Here is a 24255-nt window from a genome sequence, read left to right on the forward strand (position 1 = left end):
CACATTCCTAAGAACAAATTTTAGGAACAGGCTCATGAAAAATAAGCCTATTCTTTTGAGAGAATGGTCTTGGGAAAGACGAAACAAAGAAAAGCAGCCCCCACTTCTGGTAAAACCCGAGGGCAGTGATTCTCAAAGTACAGTCTGTGGACCCCTCTAGGTAGTCCGGAAGCTCAAAAAACTATTTTCACAATAATACTGAGATGTTATTCGTCTTTTTTGGTGTTGATATTTTGCACTGATGGTGCAAAAGCAGTAATGAGCAACACTGCTGGCTCCTTAGAACAAATCAAGGCAGTGGCACCACACTATACTGGGAGTCACAGTTTCCTTCACCACCAGGCATGAGGGGGGCAGGGATTTTTACTTAAAAATACCCTGAGGAAGCAATCAAAATTATTTTTATTAAATTTCAACCCTTGAGTACACATCTTTTGAATTCTGTGTGAAGACACAGAAAGTACACATAGAACACTTCTCCTGCACCCCTAGTATGATGGTGATCTTGAGGAAAAGCAGTAACACAACTGTTTGAACTATAAGCTCAACTAGCAGCTTTTTTCATGGATCATCTTCTTTTTGTTTTGTTTCATTTTTTTTTCTTTTCTTAAAAGACAAACTATGGTTGTTTACTCAGACTTGGGTACTTAGCAGACATTTTCTCCAAAATACATGAAGTGAGGCTGTCACTTCAAGGCAAACTGACAGCCTTTGTTGCCAATGATAAAATTTGAGTTTTCAAGCAAAATTTAGAATTTTTGAAAACTATCTGCCACCATGAGCTTGATGGTTTCCCAATACTTGAAAAGACTTTTCACATGAGATCAGTGGTGATACTAACTAATGTGATTTTAATATTGTATAACAAAATGTGTTAACATTTGGAAGATCAACAAAATTTGGTAAACCAATATTTTCTAAATGACTAATGGATGATGTTACAAAATGATTCGTTGGGAAAAACACCCATTCAATGTGCAAAATGGACCAACAAATTTTAATGTAACAGTACAAAAAGTTCAATAGGGTTTCAGATCCCACATTGGTAACTAACTTTTAAGAAGTACTACTTGTCAAGTTTTGGCATACTATCAAAGAATTTTCACAACTACCTAAACAGGCTATTAAAATATTCTTCCCTGTTCCAACTACATACATGTGTGAGGCCAGACTGTCTTCACACGCTTCCACTGAAATGGCATACTGCTACAGTGACTGCAGAAGCAGCTAGAATCCAGCTGTCTCCTATTAAGCCATCATTAAAGAAATCTGCAAACTCATCAAAGAAACCTGCAATAAAAAATAAATTTTAAAAAATCTGCAAAAACATAAAACAATGACACTTGCCTCACTAACTTTTACTTTGGAAACCCAGTTATTTTTAATTAAAAAAATACATTACGTTAATGTGTGGTAGGCAGCTTCTGATGTGGCCCCCAACGATCCTCCTGGTATTCACAACCTTGTATAATCTCCTCCCCTTGAGTGTGGGTTGGACCTAGTGACTGGCTTCTAATGAAGAGAGATTTTGGCAAAAGTGAGGGGGTGTCACTTCTATGATTATGTGACAAAAGACTGCAACTTCCTTCTCTCTTGTGCTGGCACTCTCTTGCCCATTCTGATGAAGCCAGCAACCATTTTAAGATGCCCATGGAAAGGCCCATGTGGCAAGGAACCAAGGGAGGCCTCCAGCCAACAGCTCATGAGGAACTGAGGCCTCAGTTCAACAGCCCACGAAGAACTGAATCCTGCCAACAACTAGAGAGCTAGGAAGTGAATCCTTCCCAGTCAAGCCTTCAGACGACTGTCACCCATGAGACCCTGAAGCAGAGGACTCAGCTAAGCCACACTCAGATTCCTGACCTACAGAAACCGTGAGATCATAAATGTTGTTGAAAGCACTAAATTTTGGGGTGATTTGGTACATAGCAATAGATAACTAGTACAACATCAGTTCATTTGTACAACGAACAATAATTTTAAATTTTTGTTTTAATTTCTAATATAGGAAATATTATTAGATATAACCTACATAAACAAAAGCTCCTGAAACCAAAAAGTTTGACAACTGCTGTCCTGGTTGTGGTGGAACAGGGAAAGAGAGAAACTAGAAGGCCAGCTCAGTCAAACCATGGTCTGAGAGGGGTCCATATCTTGGCACCCATAACTAAGCAGATGCAACTCTAGGGAATATACCCTTGGACCAGGTGGGAGGACAGGGAGAAGTGCGCCATTTCTTTCTTGCTCAGCCACATCTAACAAACTGGCCTCTTTCCCCCTTTGTTAAATGATTGGTGTACCAATCAGTATAACCCACGTGGGTGGTGAGGGAGAACCGATATAAACCGTCTTCTCTCGGCCCTTGTTGCTCTGGCTCATTCAGAAGCCTCTCCAACAGTACTTGATATACTTCCTCATTTAATCCTCAGAACTATCTTATAGGCAGGTATAACAAACAGCCTCAGAGATAAGGTAATTTTAAGTAATTCATCCACAGTCATGAACCTAGGACTTGGAAAGCTGAGACTGAATTCTTATCTTTCTCTATAACATTCTAAAAAGTATGTTTCTTCCAAGGTTACATTAAAAATAAACAAGTGTGACAATGATCACACAACTCTGTGAATGTACTAAAAACCACTGAATTGTATACTTTAAGTGGATGCATTGTATGGATGTGAATTATACCTCAATAAAGCTGTTTTCCAAAAAATTAATAAGTGAATACATGAGTGAAGCTAGAGCAATGATGGAGTTCTAAGGAGGAAGATAAAGTAGAGGCAAGATAAGTTCTAGGAGTTGTCCCAACTCCTAACTTTCAGCAGCAAAAAGCTCCAGAATGATTTGTCACAGTATGTAGGAGAACAGGGGAGCAAAGGCATCAATAGAAAGATGAGAAGAAAAGAGGAGAAACCAGCGCTGAAGTTAGGATGAGGGAACCTGATTGCCCCCACTGGTGAAGAAGCCAAGAGTGAGCAAATGGGGCTAGAAAAGGTGTAGCTAGGACACGGCTTCTTTGGCTTCATAATCTCTCTTGTAGTAGTAGGTGCTAACATCTGTACTAGACGGTGCACATCATTTGCCTTTTAAAATGAGGATGATGGCATTAGATTTCATTTAACTTTCATGGCTATTTCTTTAAAGCATGCTGGACTCCATGATTTGTAAAATCACTTCTTGATCTAAAAACTGTAATTCAATGATTATTTACAATCTGAGAGATACCTCTATTAGCCTAAATACCTATCTAGGCAGCAAAAGGATCAGGAAATCCAAAGATTTTAATGCCCGAAGTTACTGAAATATGCTTGGGCCTCACCTATTTTGCAGAGGGGCAGTGGCTGGGTCACACCATTAGCATCTTCAAGCCACAGACTCCTAAGATGTAAAACGGTCTTCTACTTTTATAGGTTATCTAATGGAACATCCCTGGCCCGATTCTAAGAAGTCACCCTTTGCCAACTCCACCGGACCAATCATGATGCACCTCTGAAACACCAAGCCTTCTCTTTTTACTTATCCTACTTACGCAGACCACTTCAGCTCTTTGTTAATATGATGACATGAGGACTTTAAGAGAGGCTGAAAAAAAAAGAGTCTAGGGCTGGTCTGGTGGCATAGTGGTTAAGTTCACATGTTCCACTTTGGTGGCCTGGGGTTCACAGGTTCAGATCCTGGGCGTGGACCTACACACCACTCATCAAGCCAAGTTGTGGCAGCATCCCACATACAAAAACAGAGGAAGATTGGCACAGATGTTAGCTCAGGGACAATCTTCCTCACCAAAAAAAAAAGGGGTCTCTCTAAACCCTTGACCTTTCAGTTTATCCAAATTACACTTGGAGGTGCCTCGCAGGGAGTTACAGTGCAGCACATCTCCTAAATCACGTATTTTAAGGTCAACCTAGGGCCTAAGTGAATGAATCAAAAGGGAGTAAACCTAAGGCTCCAAACTCTCCTGGTTCCTGGATTACAATAGCTTTCCTATACCCCCAATGACCCAACACCACCCTTCATAATTTGTTTTCATTTAGCAAAAACTATTACTCATTTTACCTACCACCAAGTTTTGCTCACATTCAATAAGGAGCACATTTTTATTCACTATCCTCAAGAAAGGTGTTAAGAGAGCACAAGACACATGGAATATGGGTAACAGCTTTGGAGCCCAAAAAGCCTGACATTTGAATATACCACTGCCTCCCTCCCAGGTGGCCATAGGGAGGCCGACCTTTCAGTTTCCTTATCTGTAAACTAGGAATGTACAGTACCTACCTTCTAGAGTCATAAGAAGATTAGACAAAATGAATATAAATGGTCGACGTGCAGCAGAACTGTTATAATAATAAATAAGGAAGCATTTGCAAATTATGCAAAATGCCTACACTCTCACTTTTAATATGGCCCACATGTCAATCCAAAAAATCCTCAAAGAAATGTGCTTCTAAGCTACTGGCACATCTTCCTTGCCAAACCATTCTACTTTGACCTTTCTGAGAGTAGAGAAGGAAGAAAAATGAAAAGGTGGTGGTTTAGCAATATTACTCGTGGCAGACTACCTAGTGGGAAGTGGGGGATGATGGGGTTGTTCTGGAGACATTTTGGAAATGTAACACAGAATGCAAATCAACACCCTGCAATAAATGCTCATAAAATTATTTTGATAGCACAGGAGGAAAACACTGGTCATTTTATATATCTTCTCCTTCAAGTAATAAAATTTAAGTAGTTCTAAGTACCAAGAGAATTTCAACTAGGAAATAAATTGAATCATAAAATATACTCACAGAGTTCAAATCTTTAAAGGGTCCCATGACCTATTTTTATCCTCTCCTGGAAATGCCCCAGTTGGGAAAATTTTAAACACAGCTAATTCTCAATATTGATGAATACCCCATTAAATTTGTATACTACTTTACACGTTTTAAATACTGTCGCATCTGCTATAGTAACTCAAACTTACTAATAATCTCATTAGAACCAAACGAGAATAGGGGAAGGGGTAGCAAGGGGAGGAAGAGGCAAAGGGCTTTCTTTGGGATATTAGGTTAAAACTTACTAGGTCAGCAGAAACTGTCCATGTAGCAGGTTACATCAGTTGCACTATCAGTTACACAATTATACACCAACTCTAGGCCAAGTTCACCAACTCTGAGCTATGTTATTTAAACAAGTTTTTTTTTTTTTTGGACTGAGCCTCAGATGCCTTATCTATATATCTGGGGTTACCACGTACTCCTCAGAAGTAAGGAGATACTAGAATCCAAGCACATCTTAAGCGCCTACCATAGTACAGGAAACAGTGAGGACTCAAATTTCTTTCCTTTGAAACACAACTCTCTGAAAAGTATAAAATCTGAACAGCGTATGTATTGAAAAGAAATCTATAATAGTGAATGCTCTGTGAAGAATCTCACACAAAAGCAAATCACAGACACCCTGCTTTGCGGCATCTGGATTTGACATCTACATTTCTAAATAAAACTCCTCTAGTTAAGACCAATATAAATGTCACAGAAAATAACATATAAAACACCTTCCAGTAACATCATAAACGTGGCATACTCTGATGTAAAAACGCGGTATGACTAGAGGAATGTGCTGGATCTGGTCTGCGCTCATTACTGCTTTGCCTGTTTGCTTCCCCGTGAAAATAAAATTTACCAAAGCTTGACCATAGCATTAGACGACAATGTTGTAAACAGAAGATCACTTTTGATTGTCATTACTTAATCTCTTTGCCAGAAGACTGGAAACTCATCAAATCCACAAAGAGGGAGAAAAACAAGATAATGAAATGATTTCTTCCAACCCCATACTTTTGCCCCACCCTGACCTGATTTCTCCTCACTATGTCTATCACAGAGAGATTCTGGGAAGAAAAAATACAAAGCTCAGAAGATGGATTTATAAAATTAATAGCGCCCTAAAAGCAACAGAAATGGACCTTTCACATATTCTCCCCTCCAAACCAAGTAAAATTCCACATGCCCAGCATTGTGCTGAATGCGTCATATCAACTCTTATTCTTCACAACAATCCGAATGTGGTATCAGCATCATCCCCACTTTACAGACGATGCAACTGAGGCTTAGAAAGATCAAGAAACTTGCCCAAGGCTGCACAGCTAATAAGTGGCAGAAAGCCAGGAGTCTTGACTCCAAAATCCATACTATTTACCCACTACCACACTACTTATTACTGTAGCGTAGATGAAAGGGTATGGACTTCCAGACTCAGCTTCACTCCTTGGGCAAATCACTTGACCTCACTGAGCAGTTGATCATCTGTAAATGAGGGCAATGACAGCTGCCCAGCCTTCTCCTAGCCATCCGAGTGATGCTCAAAGAGTTAATGTACGTGCAAACATGCCGTAAAGAACTATAGGGTACTATGTATGAGGCCGGCCTGGTGGTGCAGTGGTTAAGTTCACACGTTCCACTTCAACGGCCCAGGGTTCGCTGGTTCAGATCCTGGGTGCAGACATGGCACGGCTTGGCAAGCCATGTTGTGGTGGGCGTCCCACATATAAAGTAGAGGAAGATGGGCATGGATGTTAGCTCAGGGCCAGTCTTCCTCAGCAAAAAGAGGAGGATTGGTGGCAGATGTTAGCTCAGGGCTAATCTTCCTCAGAACAAAAACAAAAAACTACAGGGTAATATGTAAATATAAGATTATGTTAATTTGAGCCTAGGTTCTATATATCTTTATCCTTCCAAATGGTTTATTGACCTAAAAATAAGTTTAATTTAGTTAAATAATTTTTAACATTCCCAACCAAAAATCTAGTAAAAAGGAGAAAATCAACCTTAGACATTCTGGAAATGGCAAAACTATAGAGACAATAAAAAGATCAGTGGTTGACAATGATGTGGGGGAAGAGGAGGAGGCAGGAATAGGGGGCTTGTAGGGCAGTGAAACTATTCTGTATGATATTGTAGTGGTGAATACATGTCATTATACATTTGTCAAAACCCACAGAATGTACACCACCAAGAATGAACCCTAACGTAAATTATGGACGTTAGTTAATAATAATATATCAATACTGGCTCATCAATTGCTAACAAATACACAACACTAATGCAAGACGTAAATAATAGGGGAAAAGTGGTGTGTGTGAGGGGATATATGGGAACTCTGTAATTTATGCTCAATTTTTCTGTAAACCTAAAACTCCTTAAAAAAAAAAAGTCTACTAATTTCTTAAAAAACTAAAACACCTGGGGCTGGCCCCGTGGCCGAGTGGTTAAGTTCGCGCGCTCCGCTGCAGGCGGCCCAGTGTTTCGTTGGTTCGAATCCTGGGCACGGACATGGCACTGCTCATCAAACCACGCTGAGGCAGCGTCCCACATGCCACAACTAGAAGGACCCACAACGAAGAATATACAACTATGTACCGGGGGGCTTTGGGGAGAAACAGGAAAAAAATAAAATCTTTAAAAAAAAAAAAAAAACTAAAACACCTGACATGTGGTTAGTACGACTAAGGAATGAAATTTTTAATTTTATTTATTTTTAATTAACCTTTAAATAGCCCAATGTGGCTTGTGGCTATCATATTAGCACAGTTTTAGACAATTCAAGGGGGCCGGCCCCGTGGCCGAGTGGTTAATTTGCGTGCTCTGCTTCACTGGCCCAGGGTTTCGCCAGTTCGGATCCTGGGCACGGAATGGCACTGCTCATCAGGCCATGCTGAGGTGGTGTCCCACACAGCACAACCAGAAAGACCTACAACTAGAATATACAATTATGTACTGGGAGGCTTTGGGGAGAAGAAGAAAAGAAAAAAAAAAAGACTGGCAACAGATGTTAGCTCAGGTGCCAATCATTAAAAAAAAAAAAATAGATACCTTTAGACAATTCAAGATACCCCTAGAAATGTACTGTAATATTAACTTTAGAAGAAAAGAGTGACCTCAAGAGACCATTCAAAAGGATGAAGTTATGAAACAATGCCACAACCAAGTGAGCAGGTCAAGAGTAACTAAGTAGATGGTTAAAACAACCAGGAATCAATAAAGCCCATCTCCAATTGTTTCTCACTTTACATCCCTTAACGTAACCAAGTAGTGACAAAACGGGCACTTTTCCTTTAATTCCTTCAATATTTTGAAACAACCCAATCAGTTAAACATCATTTCCGCTTCCTGAAAAACAGGACAGAAGTCAAGTTAGAATTAGGAATATTTTTTCAAGTCAATGACCCAGAGGAAATAAAAATTAAAGGTCCTAAGGAAATAAAAGTTATTTTTGCAGACACAAGATATTCACCCAGTTTTTTAAAATGAAAACTCAAAAACTAATACTTCACCATGTATTTCAATTCCATGTCATAGTCAATTGGAAATCAAAAGGAAAAAAGAGGCCCAGAAAAGCATGAGCAAAGACGATAGGTGCGTGAGGTTAAGTAAACAAAAATGAGACAGTACAGACACGCATGACTATTCATATCCAGCTATTAACCAGAGCACCGCCTCAAAGGGTCATTACCTCTTACCGTGGTCATTTAAAGTGCTAGTTCATTAAACCTCAGTTCCTACTTCAGACTTTTTGTCCTTACCCCAGTGGCATAAGAGAGAACTTACGTCCTCAATTGCAGTGGCTTTTTATCGGAGTCCTCCCCTGGGGACCTATGAAATCAAACACTGAGACTGGCTCACCGCCCTCGGGGAGTAAGTGAAGTGTCCAAAGTGACAGTGTTCAATCCCTAGAGCACATTCGGTCCACAGCTTTTTTTTCAGTCCTGCAAGTACTGGATCTTTCTTTTAGAGTACAAAGAGAGGGAGAGAAAGACAAGTAATTGAGAAGTAGTAACACCCTCACGCAGAGAGACAGAACATACCTGACCTTAGAAACAGGCCCCCAAAAGCTAATTCTTGACACTTTGCTCAGATGTAAACCGAACCTTTGTTTTCCTTTTTCCAGTTCATGAGATCGCATGAGAAAAATATTATTTCGTAATTTTATACAGGAGTGACTTTTAAGAGTATTCAAATACCTAAGTAATATTAAATAGCCCTGAGTGATCAAGCAGGACGTCCAACAAGTTGAATGTTTCAACATGTTCAACTGCAAAAAAAAAAAAATAGATGGGGTTTCCACCTTTCCAGCCCCTTTCCTCGCAGTTCTCCAGTCCTGGGCCCTGAAAGCCCTGTACTCCATTTGTTGTGCAATCTTTTTCGAACTGTACTCACAGACTCCAGAACAAGGGGAATTCTCCCATTCTGAAGGTCTCGATTTTCCTGTATCCAGGGAGACAGTAAAAACTCTTTGACATGAGTCAAGTATGGCAAGTGGAACGGTCCAGCCTGTCCCCCAGATTAAGAGAGACCAAAGGCCAGGGTGGGGGAGGCGCTCAAGTTCCCGCTCACCAAAAAAAGAAAAAAAAAGGGGGGGGGGGAAGGGAGAGAAAAAAAAGAGCAAGAAGGGGGAGGGGGGCTGGATTGGGAAGACTGGCTATCACACGCTGCTGCTCCCAACTCTGCGGGACCCAGGTCCTCCAGCATCGTCTCCCCATCGCCAGTCCCACGTGCAGCCGGGCCCGTGGTGCCCAGAGACGAGCCCCGGGATCTGGGTCCAGGGGCCGACCGGCCCCTCCAGCCCCGCGGTGCTCGCCTGCCCGCGCAGTGGCGGGGAGCGCGGGGGGCGGGGGAAGGGGGGCGCAGCGCGGCCCCGGCTCCCGCGTGGTTATCTTACTGCGCAACAGCCTCGCCCGCGCCGCCCGGGCGCACCCCGCAGCGCGCCCTGCGCACCTGCCCGGCGAGGAGGCGAGCCTGGGACTCCAGGCAGCCCCCCGACGGCACCCAGCGCGGGGAGTCGGCGAGCACGCGGAGGGAGGGGGCTGGGAAACAGAACACCTGGCACCCGGGGCCCCGCGGCGCCGGCCGCACGTGGCTGTCACACCTGGCGCACCCCCGCCTCGCGCCCCTTCCCCCTCACACGGGGCTGCGCCCCCAGCCCTCCCTCCCCCTCCGCAGGGCGCCTCCAAACCCCAACGGTCGCCACCTCCCACCCCATCCATCCCAGTCCCACTCCCCGCCACCTGCTCCCACTGTCGTCACCCCCGGGAGGGAAGAGGGCCGGATGTTCGTCCCGTGGCTAAAGGTAACCGAGGAGAGTGAAGAGGTGGACCCCGAAAAAGCAGCCCAAGCATTCCTCCGGCCCGGCAACAAGGCGGGCGCCCACCAGACTGACCTTCTGCCGCGGGCTGCGTCGCCGTCCGCCCCGTCCGGCCTCAATCGCCTCCTCGGCGCCGCCGCCTCTTCCCCGCGCTGCCTCCTCTACCCGCGTCGCCATGAGGTGACGGCAGCAGCCAAACAAGCGGCCGGACAAGGGGCACGGAACCTCACAGGGCCTCGCGCCCCGCCCCTGAACCCCCACATCCAATCGTCGCATGGAGGGCTCCCCACGTGACCGGAGGAGGTTGGCCCCCGAGGGGATGGAGCGGGATGGGGGTGGGGCGCATTGAAGCCTGGGCTGGGCTTCTGCAGGACCGAAGGGCGAACAGAGGCCGCGCGAGTCTGCGCAGAAGGGGAAAGGGACTCTGAAGCGGACTATAAGTCCCAGCAGCCTGCGCGGCCCCAGCTCGCAGGCCCGGATCGGGATTGGTGCGTAGTGCGGCGTTCTGAGACGAGGAGAGTACCCACGGCTAAGCGTGCAGCCTACTGGGACTTGTAGTTTTTTGGGGGCGATGTGCCGGTACCGGAAGGTACTCTTTATAATCTTTCGGGAAAAGTTTAGAAATATTCCAGTGTTTGGGAGGGAGTGGGATCGGTGACCCGTTGTTGTGTTTCTGCTTTTGTTGCTCTTCTTCGGTATTGAGCTCGAATGATTTGGGGATAAGGGGAAATATTTCGTGACTTTCAAGGCAGGAGAGATGTAATGGCTTTCAGAATGAGGTTTTGGGCTCGAACACCTGCCCGAGTCTTGCCCCTCCACGAGAGCTCTCAGCATGGTTTATCTGACTCAAGCTCCTGCGGGGTGGGGGCTGCATCCTATGCACCTTGGCTGAGCCGCCCTGGCTTCTAGCACAGTTCTCTACACTTCGTTGGCACTTAATACATGTTAAATGTATCCTGCTTTCTCCGCCAGTCGTTTGGTTGCTGAAATTTTTTGACAAACTCGGTTTGTCGAATCGATTTTTTTTTTTCTTGACATGGTTGGGGCGGGGAGGGAGTTTTCCTCAGGAATATTCCCTATTTCCATCTGATGGAACCAGAGTTCCAATGACCGAGCTTCTGAAGGTCACAGACCGTCATGAAATCCTGACATGTTGTCTTAAATAACTCAAAAATTTGTATCAATCCTATACCATTTTTATTAGAGTTGAGTACGCAATAGTGATAACAGACGCCAAAAATTTGATAACATAAACATGAGAGTAAATTTCAGTATTGGGGAAATTCCTTCTATTATTTTTAATTATTTCTGTAAATTTGAGGAAAGTACCATTGTTTTATTTCATGGGCAGAACATCTCAGTACAGCTTTGAGATTTCAAAACTAGAGCAGAGGATGATGAACCCATACCCAGACTCTGTATAAAGCTGATTGCCTCAGCCACCATCCCTCACCTTCTTAAGGGCCAAAGTTCCAAAAGATGGCAAACAAATCGATCGGCAATGTTTCTTCTAACCCGTCCAGGGAATTGAGTGTCAAAATGTACCGTAGTGAAATTGTGGTACAATAGAACACCGTGCAACTACTAAAAATGATAAACATTTTTAAAATTGACCTACAAAATATACATAGCATGGTGAGCTTAAAAAGAAAAATTCTATCTATATAGAATTGCCTGTATGTTTATGAAGAGATGTTTAGGATATAAATCAAAATGTTAATAATGTTTTTCCCTGGGTGGCAAGATTTGGGAGTATTTTTACTTCATGATTTTCTGTGTTGTTTTCATATGAGTACGTATGGAACAAAAAAAAATCAATAGTTATCTTTATTAAGGAAACAAAAGAACTATGCAAGAGACCTCAAGTCTTAAGAGAAATGAAAAATATTTAATTGTATTTTATTTATACATGTTCTTATTTCAAAAGGGATTTGAGTAGTTTGTAAACATATACACAATGTTCCACGACATATGTGTGCGTGTAGATATATGGATATATATCATGTCATTCATTCAGAGAGAGAGAGAAATGAGAAGAAAGCGAAAGTGAAAGAAGAGAGGAAAAATAAGAGGAAGTCATGGGCGGGTTGAATCTGTAAAACATATGCCTAAACGTCTCGTACACAAGCTGGAGGTGAGCCAAATTTTTATTTTGAGCTTCTTGACAGCTGAGAAAAAAGGAAAACACAATTTACAGGGTGATTCACAACATTACAAAATAAAAACAAACTGGTTACCCAAGAGAACCACAGCTATTACTGCTCCTGCAAGAAATAGGGATTTTAGAGGTCTGTTTCTTATAACATCTTTAATGTAGGCGATGGTGGTTTTAAAATCTGTCCACAAGTTCTTGGACGTTCCTCCCTTCCAAAGGTGGAGTCTGATTCCCCTCTTCTTGAATGTGGGCCAGGCTTAGTGATTGGCGTCTGAGGAATATAGCATAGCAGGAGTGATGTGTAGCTTCCAACGCTGGTCAGAGAATGAATAGCTTCTGCCTGGCTCTCTAGGTCTAGGATCACTTTCTTCTTCCTTAGGTCAGACTAACCTGATTTTTCTTTTCTTTTCTTTTCTTTTTTGGTGGGGAAGACTGGCCCTGAGCTAACACCTGTTGCCAATCCTCCTCTTTTTTTGCTTGAGAAAGATTGGCCTTGGGCCAACCCCATGGCCGAGTGATTAAGTTTGGGTGCTCTGCTGCGGCGGCCCAGGGTTTCGCTGGTTCGGATCCTGGGTGTGGACATGGCACTGCTCATCAAGCCATGCTGAGGTGGCATCCCATATGCCACAACTAGAGGGACCCACAACTAAAAATACACAACTATGTATTGGGGGGCTTTGGGAGAAAAAGGAAAAATAAAATCTTTAAAATAAAGGTTGGCCCTGAGCTAACATCTTTGCCAGTCTTCTTCTATCTTGTACATGGGTCGCCGCCACAGTATGGCTTTGAGTGGTGTAGGTCCGTGCCCTGGATCCAAACCTGTGAACTCTGGGCCGCTGAAGTGGAGTGCACCAAACTTAACCACCACACCACTGGGCTAGCCCCCAAACTAACCTGATTTTTGCTAGACCTTTTCTTTGTTTAGATTTTTATCTTAAATGTGTTCATAGAGGTTACTGTCAAGCCTTAGCCCAAAGCTCTGTAAAACACTTTGCTTATCTCTGCTGGGATCCATTGTCAGGGTTATATTGTAGGTCTTCAAGGGCTATCATTTCTTTATTTCCAAGTCTTTAAGGGGCATCTCATGTTCTGTCTGCATTAATTATTCTCATGTTTGCTCAAGGAATTATTATCTCTGTTAAGAACTGTGCCTGCCAGAAAGGTGAAGGTCACAAGAAAAACAGCTCTTCGTTGGGTAGGGGGTATTCTCCCCAAGCTCCCTAAGGCCTTATAGATATGATGTGAATATGGGACTATTTATTCAGGCTTTTATTAAACAACCATGAGCCTGAGGCACAAGACAGTTCTTATGAACAATAAGCTCAATGATGTCCCAACTGTATGTGTTTTTACCTGCTTGACTATCATTTTGCATGAAATACAAGGCACTCAAGGCTGGCTGGCTGCTATTACAGAGGCAGGATTCTGTTGGTCTCATAGCCAGTATCAGGCAACTGGAACCCTCAGTGTTCATAGCTGGACACAGGACCATTTGCTAGGTTCTTATACTTGGTCAATGCAGCGGTGAGGAGAGTCTCACCTATTTTAAACAATGCACATATATTGAATATCATGAATTTTACCAATGTGAGCCCATTTCTGACACCCATTAGACTGGCTAACAAGCTACTAGTTTCACCAGTGAAAAACCATTTCTAACCTGCATTGTGCTGCTTATCAGAGCCTCTGGTTTGATTGAGCTCTGGCTAACAGAAGCATTGGTAGTGGCTAGAATATGGAATATGAACTCCCTGATTAATGTAGCTGACCACCCCTGGTGTGCGAAGTCCTGAGTGGAGTCATTGCCGTCCTTAATTTAACACAGCACACACACACACGCCGAGAGAGGCCACCACTACTACTACACTGTTTTTGGTGACAATAAATTACAGACCTCATCATACCTATAATATGATGGAAGGTATTGGCAAATATCAAGAAACAATGTTTATCAGAAAAGTAGAAACCTAGAAAAGGGACGGTCAGGGAGGCCAGGCTGGCAGAGCCCATCCAAGCAATGTTTGGAAGAGAGCGAATCTTGGTCAAAAAAGTAATGGCCCTAATCGCAAAGCTATCCCTAGTCTGGGGATGGAGGCCCCGTCATCCTAATCTAATGCCTTTGGACAGGGAAAATTGTTTTGATTTCTTACTCACCAAACAACCTTCCCATTATGATCTGGCTCCCTATGTGGGTCTGACTACCCAGCAGAGAGACTATAGATATGTGTACATTTCCATTTGGTGAGATGCTTCCGTTGCTTGTTTTATTTTTTTTTTTATTTATTTTTTTTTTTTTGAGGAAGATTAACCCTGAGCTAACTACTGCCAATCCTCCTCTTTTTGCTGAGGAAGGCTGGCCCTGAGCTAACATCCATGCCCATCTTCCTCTACTTTATACGTGGGACGCCTACCACAGCATGGCTTGCCACGTGGTGCCATATCCACACTGGGGATCTGAACTGGTGAACCCTGGGCCGCTGAGAAGCGGAATATGCGAACTTAACCACTGTGCCACCAGGCCAGCCCCTCTGTTGCTCATTGTTACTAAAGGGACATTTTGACTTTGTAAATCAGGCCTGAGAGCTGTATTCTGGAGAGACTGTATTCTGGGATATTTTCTACTGGTGGTGGGAGGTCTAAGGAAGGTTTAAGGTGACGTCTAAGCTGTATCTTGAAGGGTCAACAGGAGCTAAATTGACTACGTTAGTTTGACTTGTCCACCTCAGAGTATTTTCAGAGAAAGAAAAGCTCCTGCTAACCTTTTAAGTAGCCAAGAGTGTTATTTCATCAAAAGAGTTGAATTTCATGTTTGTTGCATACTACTGGGGTTGTAGGTAGTGAAAAAGGAGTATTTGCCTTTTCATAGAACAAAGAGCTTATTGTTTAATTCAGTTACCCAATACCATCCATCTGAGCTAACCCTGATTTTAGTCCTTATAGGAATTTGGCCAGTTTCAGCATTTCCTTTACACTTCCACATTTCTGGCAAACACTGAAAAATTTAGAAAATGATTATACTTTATACCCAGCTTGCTCAGGCATATTGATGGCAGGCTGTATTAGATTGGCACACACTGGGGGGCCAGGTCCAGCAGCAAGAGGATACATCAAATAAAAACTCTTGTCATGTACAGCATATTGGGAGAGAGTACATGCATTTCAAAACTTCAAATACACATATTGCGTATTTCAGAATATTGGCTTCATGAATTTTGTTCTGATTTATTATTCCCCAAGTCTTGGCTATGATTATAGGCTTTCAAGGAAATGGAAAGTATATTTAAGTATGAAGACAATGGTAAAGAGCCAGCTCTGATGGCCCAGTGGTTAAAGTTCAGCACGCTCCAGTTTGGCTGCCTGGATTTGGTTTCCACGTGCGGAACCACATCACTTGTCTGTCAGTAGCCATGCTGTGGTGGTGGCTCACGTAGAAGAACTAGAAGGACCTATGACTAGAATATACAACTATGTACTGTGGCTGCGGGGAGGGAAAAAAAAAGAGAGGAAGATTGGCAACAGATGTTAGCCCAGGGTGAATCTTTCCCAGCAAAAAAAGAGAGGAAAGCATAGTGAAAGAAAAATCTGAAAATACAACAGATTATCAATTATATTTAAATAAATAAATGAATAAAGACAATGGTAAAGAAAAATGTAAAATACTCATGGAGTTAGGCGCTATTGAAAATCACCATATAAAATGTCAAGTTTTTCTTGAGAAAATATTTCTGACTTGAAATATTATCCTTCTTCACCAGAGTTTTCCAAAGTTGGTCCAAGAACCACAATTTCAGATTCTCCTGGGATAAAATACAGATTCCAGACACCCCTCCAAGATCTGATTTGGAGAAGATTGGTGTCTAGTGATATTTGTCTTCCCATCCATGAATAGAGTGTATCTTTCCATCTATTTAGGTGTTCTTTAATATCTCCTTACATTGCATGTACATCTTTTGTCAGGCTTATTCCTAGCTACCTTATTTTTTTTGTTGCTAATTAAAATAGTAAAATTAAAATATTGGAATGAAATATTTCAGACATACAAAAAGCCATGAAGCAAATATAATGAATAACTGTTTACAGGTGATGCATCAGTCATGTCCTGTCAAAAGACAGAAACAAGACAGTTCTTTTCACAGATAAAATTTAATATAAAGAATGATTAACCTATGTATTGGAGAGCTGAAAAGGCGGAAAGAAAATACTAAGGTAGCAATTGCTGGAAACAGCTGTGGCTCCTAGGATGGGAGGAAAAAAAGGAGAGAAGTTGGAATGATAAGACTGACAAGCTTGGAGGAAGGGCTCAGACCCCTCAAGAGGGGGCGCTGTTGCCGCTGGAGTCTCTGAGGGCACCTTGAGGTTGCCTCTGGGGAAAAGCTGCAGATAGGAATCAACTGCTGCCACTGAGACCCATTACAGCCAGGTGAAGACCGCAGCTGAGTTTATGCGGACAAAACTGAGAAGTCCCCTCTCTCCTCCAGCCTGCCCTCTAGCGCCTCCCAATGGCAGAGCCTAACGGGGAGCAGCGGACCAAGGAGACGCGAGGAGCGTGGAAGGGACCGGTTGGGGAAGCTCCGAGAGGAAAGATTAATGACCAGTACAGGTGGTCAGCTTCTGGCTGGATGAGGTCCTGAAGGCTCTCAGCTCATGGCGGGGTGGGGTCACCTCACTTTAGTGGGGTCAGTGGCTGGATCATGGCGGGGCTAGGGAGGGATCTGAGTGGCCCGAATGGCAGAGGGACATATTCAGTGTCATTACCAATGCTCAATTTCTAACAATAGTTTCTGAATATCATCCAATATCCAGTCCATTTTCAAATGTATTGTCTCAAGGATAGAGTATACATGTATATCAAATGTCATATATATTTTTTAATTTATTGAGGTGAAAGACACATAACATAAAAGTTGCCATTTTAAAGAGAACAATTCAGTGGCATTTGGTATATTCACAATGTTGTGCCACCACCACCTCTATATAGTGCCAAAATATTTCTGTCATTCCAAATAAAACCCTGTACCCAGTAAGCAATTCCTCCCCATTCCTGCCCTCTCCCAGCTACCAAATCTTTGTTCTGCCTCTACAGATTTGCCTATTCTGAATATTTCATATAAATGCAATCATACAATATGTGACCTTTCGTATCAGACTTCTTTCACTTAGCATCGTTATATACATGTATATATACAAATTTTTTTGAAGTATCATTCATGTTGAAAAGGCAGCTAGCTGTGACTGTAACACTTTATCATTCCTAATATTATTAAGCTTTCTCTTTTCTTTCTTGATGAATATTTTTGTTTCATTGAGCCTAATCTCGGTTTATATTCATTCATTCATTTCTGCTATAGTTTTTATTTTCTTCTATTTGTTTTAGTCTATAATGAAATCGTCTTATTGATGTTTTATATTATAAAAGTAATATATACAAAGTGAAAAACTTTCAGACAGATATAGTCAAAAATGATCCCCTATAATCTTGTCACCAAGACAGAGCCATTATTAACACTTTACTGTACAGCCTTCCAGTTTTGTTTCCTATATACACCAATGGGCATGCATTTTTTATTATGGTCAAATATATATAACATCAAACTTGCCATTTTAACCACTTAGAAGTAGACTATCATGATTTTGCAACCTCTAGTGAATGAATGAACTAGGCACTGAGTATCAACGGCTCCCAAGGTCCACCAGGAGAAACTAGCAGCCATTTTACGTCTCTGATTTGTGGACCACCTATGCTTGTGTCAAAGTGATCAAAGCTCAGTGGGATCAAGCCTCGGCATCCAGCTGCCAGCTTGCAGGAAACACCAAGGGCGCAGTTACTACTGGAGCTTCATCTAGTGTTTGCAATCAGCAACATCCAGGCTGTGGGAAGCTGTGGGAGTCAAAGGCTCAGGGTTCTTCTGTAGATAAATCATAAAGAAAATAAAGGGATGGAAGGGAAACTGCAGATAAAAACAACTCAAAAGACATTTACAAAAATGGGCAGGACTCAGGACTAAACTATAGTGCCTAGGGATGCACATTTGGGTGAACCATCAAGAAAGGAGGACATGATGACTGTAGAAGTCAGATTGGGGTAGGTCCAGTGGTAAAGCGGTTAAGTTTGCATGCTCCGCTTTGGTGGCCCCGGGATCATGGGTTCGGGTCCCTGGCCTGGACCTACACATTGCTCATCAAGCCACACTGTGGCGGCATCCCACATGCAAAATAGAGGAAGATTGGCATGGCTGTTAGTTCAGGGACAATCTTCCTCAAGCAAGAACAACCGAAAAAAAAGAAGTCAGATTGTCTTCCAGGGAGGAGGGAGGGAGGGAGCAGAGATGGAGTTGGGGCCCTCAGAGGGGATTCTGGTGGTAGCTGGCAAAGTTCTTTCTTGACTTGCATTGTGGTTACCAGGGTGTTTGCTTTAAAATACTTTATTAAGCTACATATTTTTATAGCTACTTGTATATTCTACTTTTGTTTTCCAAAAAAAAGGTTAAAAAAAGTCAGCAGTCTCCTGCTTCACACATCCTTATCCCTCAACTGCCACTACTTGGAGGCCACCATTTTCATCTTTTTAAACAGTCTTCCTTACTTGCAGCTATATTTTGTGCTAATAAGGGGTGTTTTTTTTGGTGAGGAAGATTGTCCCTGAGCTAACATCTGTGCCAATCTTCCTCTCCTTTTTTTGTATGTGAGATGCTTCCTCAGTGTGGCTTGATGAGTGGTGTGTAGGTCTGTGCCCAGGATCCAGCCTGCAAACCCCAGGCCGCTGAATCCTAGCATGCGAACTTAACCACTATGCCACTGCCGGCCCCCACCAACAAGCTTCTTTTTAAAAGCTGTTTTGTGATTTTTACTTTTAGATCATGGTAGAGACTTCCAGCTGCCTACTCTGAGATCAATTCTTCCCTCTTCCTTAGTAATACTACCCCCCTCCAAATTAATAGTTGGGCACATGGACATCGAGAATAAGACTTTATTTCCCAGCATCCCTTGGAGCTGGAATGGCCAAGTGATAAAGTCCTGGCCAAGTGATTGGGGTGGAAATGTAGTGTGGCTGGTTCCTTCTTACAGGATAGCAGATGGCGCCATTGCCTCTTGTCCCCTTCCTCCATCCAAATGATGGGAAGGCAGATAAATAACCCCTCTAGGGAGCCGAGGATTGGAAGGAGCAGTTTCTAATTGCTTCTTGGGGCACACTGGTCAGCCCTGCTTACCTTCCTCTGGACTTTGTTGATGTGAAAGAGAAATAAGCATCCAATTTAGATCACTATAAATTTGGATTTTCTGTCACATGCCATGAAACTTATTCCTAAATCATAGAAAGATATTTATATAGATTTGCTTCTAGGGAAGAAGAGGGTCTGATGCTTTTCACCCGCCCTCCCACACCACACCACAGGGACAAAAAGAGAATCCTAAAAGCTTCCTGAGAAAAAAGGTCACATATCAAGATTCAAGAATCAAAATTGCATTGGTTTCCAAACAACAACACTAAAAGCTAGAAGGCAATACAGCAATGCCTTCAAAATTCTCAAAGAAAAATTTTTTCCAATCAAGAATTTTATACCCAGCCAAAGTATAGATATGGAATGAACTCAAGAGTGGCTATGTGACCCTGTTTTGGCCATTGGAATGTGAGCAAAAGAGACATGTGTCACTTCTGAGCAGAAGCTTAAGGGTCATCTCTGGTTAGCTACAGTCACTTCTCTGGCTTGAGACTGATGTCCCAGACAGGGACTGCTCCATCCCCTGGGTCCTGGGGATAGGAGGAAGCACAGAGCTATAGCCAACTGTGAGAGACACATAACATACATGAGAAATGTTTGTTGCTGGAGGCCAGTGAGGTGTTGGGGTCATTTGTTACCACAGTATAACTTAACTTTGGGTGACATACAAAAGGGTAACCTAGAAAAGAGAGAAATATGAAAACCAAGAAAAGGGACCCAACAGGAAAAAGGAGAAGGGAGACCCTGGCTGGAGAGAGCAAACGACCAGATTGGAGCAGGAGGGCATAGGATTCCTGGAAGAAGTAGATAAAATGACTAAATTATCTGAGCTGTTGGAATGTATTGAGAGGAGAGCAAGATTTCTAGCAGAGACTCTGAAAAAGAATTGGGTAATAGATGTATAAGAAATCAAGCAAATAAAAACATGAGGTGAGGGGCTGGCCCCATGGCATAGAGGTTAAGTTCAGCATGCTGCACTTTGGCAGCCCAGGTTCGCAGGTTCCGACCCCAGGTGCGGACCTACATCACTCATCACCCATGCTGTGACGGCATCCCACATACAAAATAGAGGAAGATTGTGGCACAGATGTTAGGTCAGGGAGAATCTTCCTCAGCAAAAAAACAAAAACAAAACACAAGGTGGTTATTAACTCAGAGACAAAAAAAGTTGAACAAGAAAAGTACTGTATTCATAGGACACTATATGCCTAGGTTGTGAATAATATTCACATGGAAATAATGTAAAAAAGATTAAATTAACAAAATTAAAACATAACTATATCAGGAGGATGGTGATGGGGAAGTGTGTGCATGAGTGTGCGTGTGTGTGCTGGAAAAGTTTCCTTAATTCTTTCATAATTTTCTCCTCTCCATTTTGTTTTCTCTTTCTGGACTTCCTTTAGCTAGATATTGTACCTTCTGGAATGATCTCCTAATTTTTATCTTTTCTCTCCTATTTTTCTACATCCTATTTTGCTCTACTTTCTAGAAGATGATCTCAACTTTGTCTTCAAATGAAGTTTTGAATTATGCAATCATAATTTAATTCCCTAGATCTATTTCTTGTTCTCTGAATAAGTTCTTTTTCTATAGCATACTGTTATTTTTTTCATGGATGCAATACTTTCTAATATCTCATTCAAGATATTAGAGTTTTTGTTTTGTTTTAAGTTCATTATAAGGTTTCTCATCAACCTTTCTCCTAATGGTTCTAGCATCATTCGTGATTATTGACTAGATCTTTACCTCATTTTGCCTTGCAAAATGGTACTTTTTGTATTTATTAGCTGGAATTCTTTTATAAAGAAGAATTTTCCCTCATCAACTCTTCATGTCATTGACTCTTCTTCAAAACTCCTTCTATATCCTGAATACAGTAAGCAAAGGGCAAAGAATAGCCAAGACAATTCTTGAAGAATAAAGACTTTGTCCCATTGAAAGAACCAGGACTCCTTGGAGAAATGCCTGATTCCAGGTCTCGGGCAGAAATATGAAAGATGAGTACGGGACATCTTGTCATCTTGTGTATGTGTGTGTGTGTGTGTGTGGATGCTGACAAGCAATGAAGCTATCAAAGACTACGAGGGTTGAGTCAAAAAGACTCAAGGGCCTACTTGAAGAAGCTCTTATTGGCCTAAGATAGGACAATTTAAACATCAATAAAGATAAAAAGAGCAATGAATTGACACATATTGAATATATTTAAACCCCTCAGTTCATAAGGATACTTGACTGATCCCTGGTTTAGAGCCTCAACTATCAAATTAAATAGATATTTGTAATTTGCCTTTTATATTTCATTTAACATTATAGTGTGAACCCTCTCTCATGTCATATACAGAGCTCTGACATCATTTTCTTAAGCGATCAACAAAATCCTTTATCCCCCAAAATTCACACTCAGAGCCTCAATGAACAAAACAGATGGAATCAGGGTCCCGGGTAGACTGGGGACGGGTCCTTTGCCTGCCAAGCAGGCTTCAGATGAACTCGGCAGCTACGGTGTGAATCTCCCGGGTGATGACTCAGCTTTCATTTGCATAACCATAGTGCACTGCATGCAATATATTTTCAAGTTAAAAGCTGTAGGTTTCCTTTAAACCTATTATTTCAAAGAATGAGACTGTTCTTTACCCAATTAACTGAAAGAGCTGCTGCAGGCTCTCAAGTCGGGCTGAACTTCACCCTCAGTGTACCAGGAGTGGCAGTTCCCTGGCAATTGTCTCTCCAAGAGCATTACTGTACTCACTTTTCTCTTCAAAACGCATAAATCTTTCGCCTTTTACTAAAGATTTCCGTGGAGAGAAACAAATGAGCCTTGATTGAATTTTTTAAGGCCTTGTGTGTGCAAGGCTAGTATTTGTGTGTAATAGTAGACCTTTGGGTACCTGTGATTTCCTGTTCTGTTTTTTTTCTTTTTACTGTTGTTCTCTTAAGTCCGGGTTGGAGCTATTCTGTTCTTCTGGGTCTTGGTTTTTTTTTTTTTTTTTTTTGCTCAACATTTTTTTTTTTGAGATTCATTGGTTCACTCACAACATATCACATAATTATATTTCCATTCTGTGTGATGGACATTTGGGTTGTGTGCAGTCTGGGGCCATTAGAATACTATTATAGATGTTCTTGCATGTGTCACCTAGTTGCACGTGGGTATATCCTTCCATGTATCTTCCATTTTACTAAGTAATGGTAATTTCCCTCATAAGTAGTTATATCATTTTATACTCCCTAGGAGAGGAATTGCTGGTCAAAGAGAAGTGCATATTCAACTTTTCAATTAAGTAATGACAATTTGTGCTTTTTTCCAAAGAGATCCTATCAGTGTATGCTCTCACCAGCAGTATATCAACGTTCCCTTTCACAAGCTCATCAACTTTTTTTTTTTTTCCTGCTTTATCTCCCCAAATCCCCCCGGTACATAGTTGTATATCTTAGTTGCAGGTCTTTCTAGTTGTGGCATGTGGGACGCCGCCTCAACGTGGCCTGAGAAGCGGTGCCATGTCCGCACCCAGGATCCGAACTGGTGAAACCCTGGGCTGCCACAGCGGAGCGCGCAAACTCAACCACTTGGCCATGGGGCCAGCCCCTGTCCAATTCCTTAGAATAACTTCCATGAGTGGAAATGCCGGACTAAATGTTCTGCACATTTAACACTTTGATACATATCCCCCAACTGCCATTAGGAAAGATTCTACAATTTTACATTCCCATTTACAGTATTTGCATCTTTTCTCCCATACCCTACTCAAAAGTACATTAAATTTTTTTTTTAAATCTAAATGATGTATATACTTAATTTTAGAAGTTAAATGACACAAGGCTTTCAGAACAACAGACCCCTGACTTGTCCTTCCTCATCCCTGATTCCCATTTCCCAGGAACCATCATTTTAAACTCTTAGCAGTTTCATCTGTTTGCTTTTATAGCTGATAATATGCTAATACGGCTTTCTTGATTTTCAGTTTTAAATTGTGGCAGAGACTTCTACTTGCCCACCCTGATACCAGTTTTTCCTCGGCCTTCAGAGATAGCGCACCTCCGGAATTCCTGAGCTTTCCCAGGGGTCTGAAGTATTCAAATGTCCTTGTCACCACCTGGCTGTTGTTACCTGCTCTCCTGTTTTTGTCACTATGAATTTATACCTTTTCTTTTTATTCCTTTACTGAGGTTTGTGGCTGGAGTGGAGATAAATGCATATATTTAATCTGCCGTATTCAATCTGAAAGCCCAAGATATTGTACATTTCAGAAAAATTTTAAAACTTCGAAAACAGAATGAAAAGTGTATCTATTTTACAAAGGTCTCTCTTAAAACAGGATAGCATTTAGGACATGGGATGGACTTCAAAAAACATGCAATTCCACCCTTTCATTTTTCTAAGAGGCTGAGTGCCCTCTGGTTGAGTATCTCACCCAAGCAAATCTGACTTTTCCCGCAGGCCTCTTGCCCCTGGGCCCCGTGCTTTGCAATCCTTGCTGCCCACCGGAATGATTTAGGGAGTTTATTTAAAAATCCTATGTCCAGGGCTACATCCTGGGCCAATTAGTCTCTCTGGGGTTGGGGCTTGGGCATCATTTTCAAAGCTCCCAGGTGGTTCTCAAGTGCAGGATCACTGCCCTAGGCCAAGAGAGTCTCTGGCTTGGCCTATTTCTAAAAGCATGGTAATATGGAAAGTAAGGCATCCATCCCATTAACTACTTTTGTGTGATGTCCAAATTTTTAAGTGTCTATTTTCATAAGCATGTATTTTTTTAATTT

The 24255-nt window shown here is 42.2% G+C and overlaps 1 protein-coding gene and 1 non-coding gene across 4 annotated transcripts in view; one reads left to right on the forward strand and one right to left on the reverse strand.

Moving 5' to 3' along the window:
• The window catches only part of TXLNG (taxilin gamma), a 49667-nt gene extending 39345 nt beyond the window's left edge, over nucleotides 1-10322 (reverse strand). For all 3 annotated transcript variants that reach the window (XM_046674186.1, XM_046674185.1, XM_046674184.1), the window contains exon 1: nucleotides 10198-10322. In XM_046674186.1, the coding sequence (XP_046530142.1) occupies nucleotides 10198-10299 (102 nt within the window). In that variant the 5' untranslated portion in view covers nucleotides 10300-10322. The remainder of the gene's footprint in view (nucleotides 1-10197) is intronic.
• Nucleotides 10323-22238: 11916 nt separating this feature from the next.
• On the forward strand, nucleotides 22239-22352 carry LOC124246204 (U5 spliceosomal RNA). Its single transcript, XR_006890413.1, has one exon. It is a non-coding gene; the product is annotated as a U5 spliceosomal RNA (small nuclear RNA).
• The last annotated feature ends 1903 nt before the right edge of the window (nucleotides 22353-24255 follow it).

This window comes from Equus quagga, chromosome 10 (assembly GCF_021613505.1).
Source record: "Equus quagga isolate Etosha38 chromosome 10, UCLA_HA_Equagga_1.0, whole genome shotgun sequence".
In the NCBI taxonomy this organism is placed as follows: domain Eukaryota; kingdom Metazoa; phylum Chordata; class Mammalia; order Perissodactyla; family Equidae; genus Equus; species Equus quagga.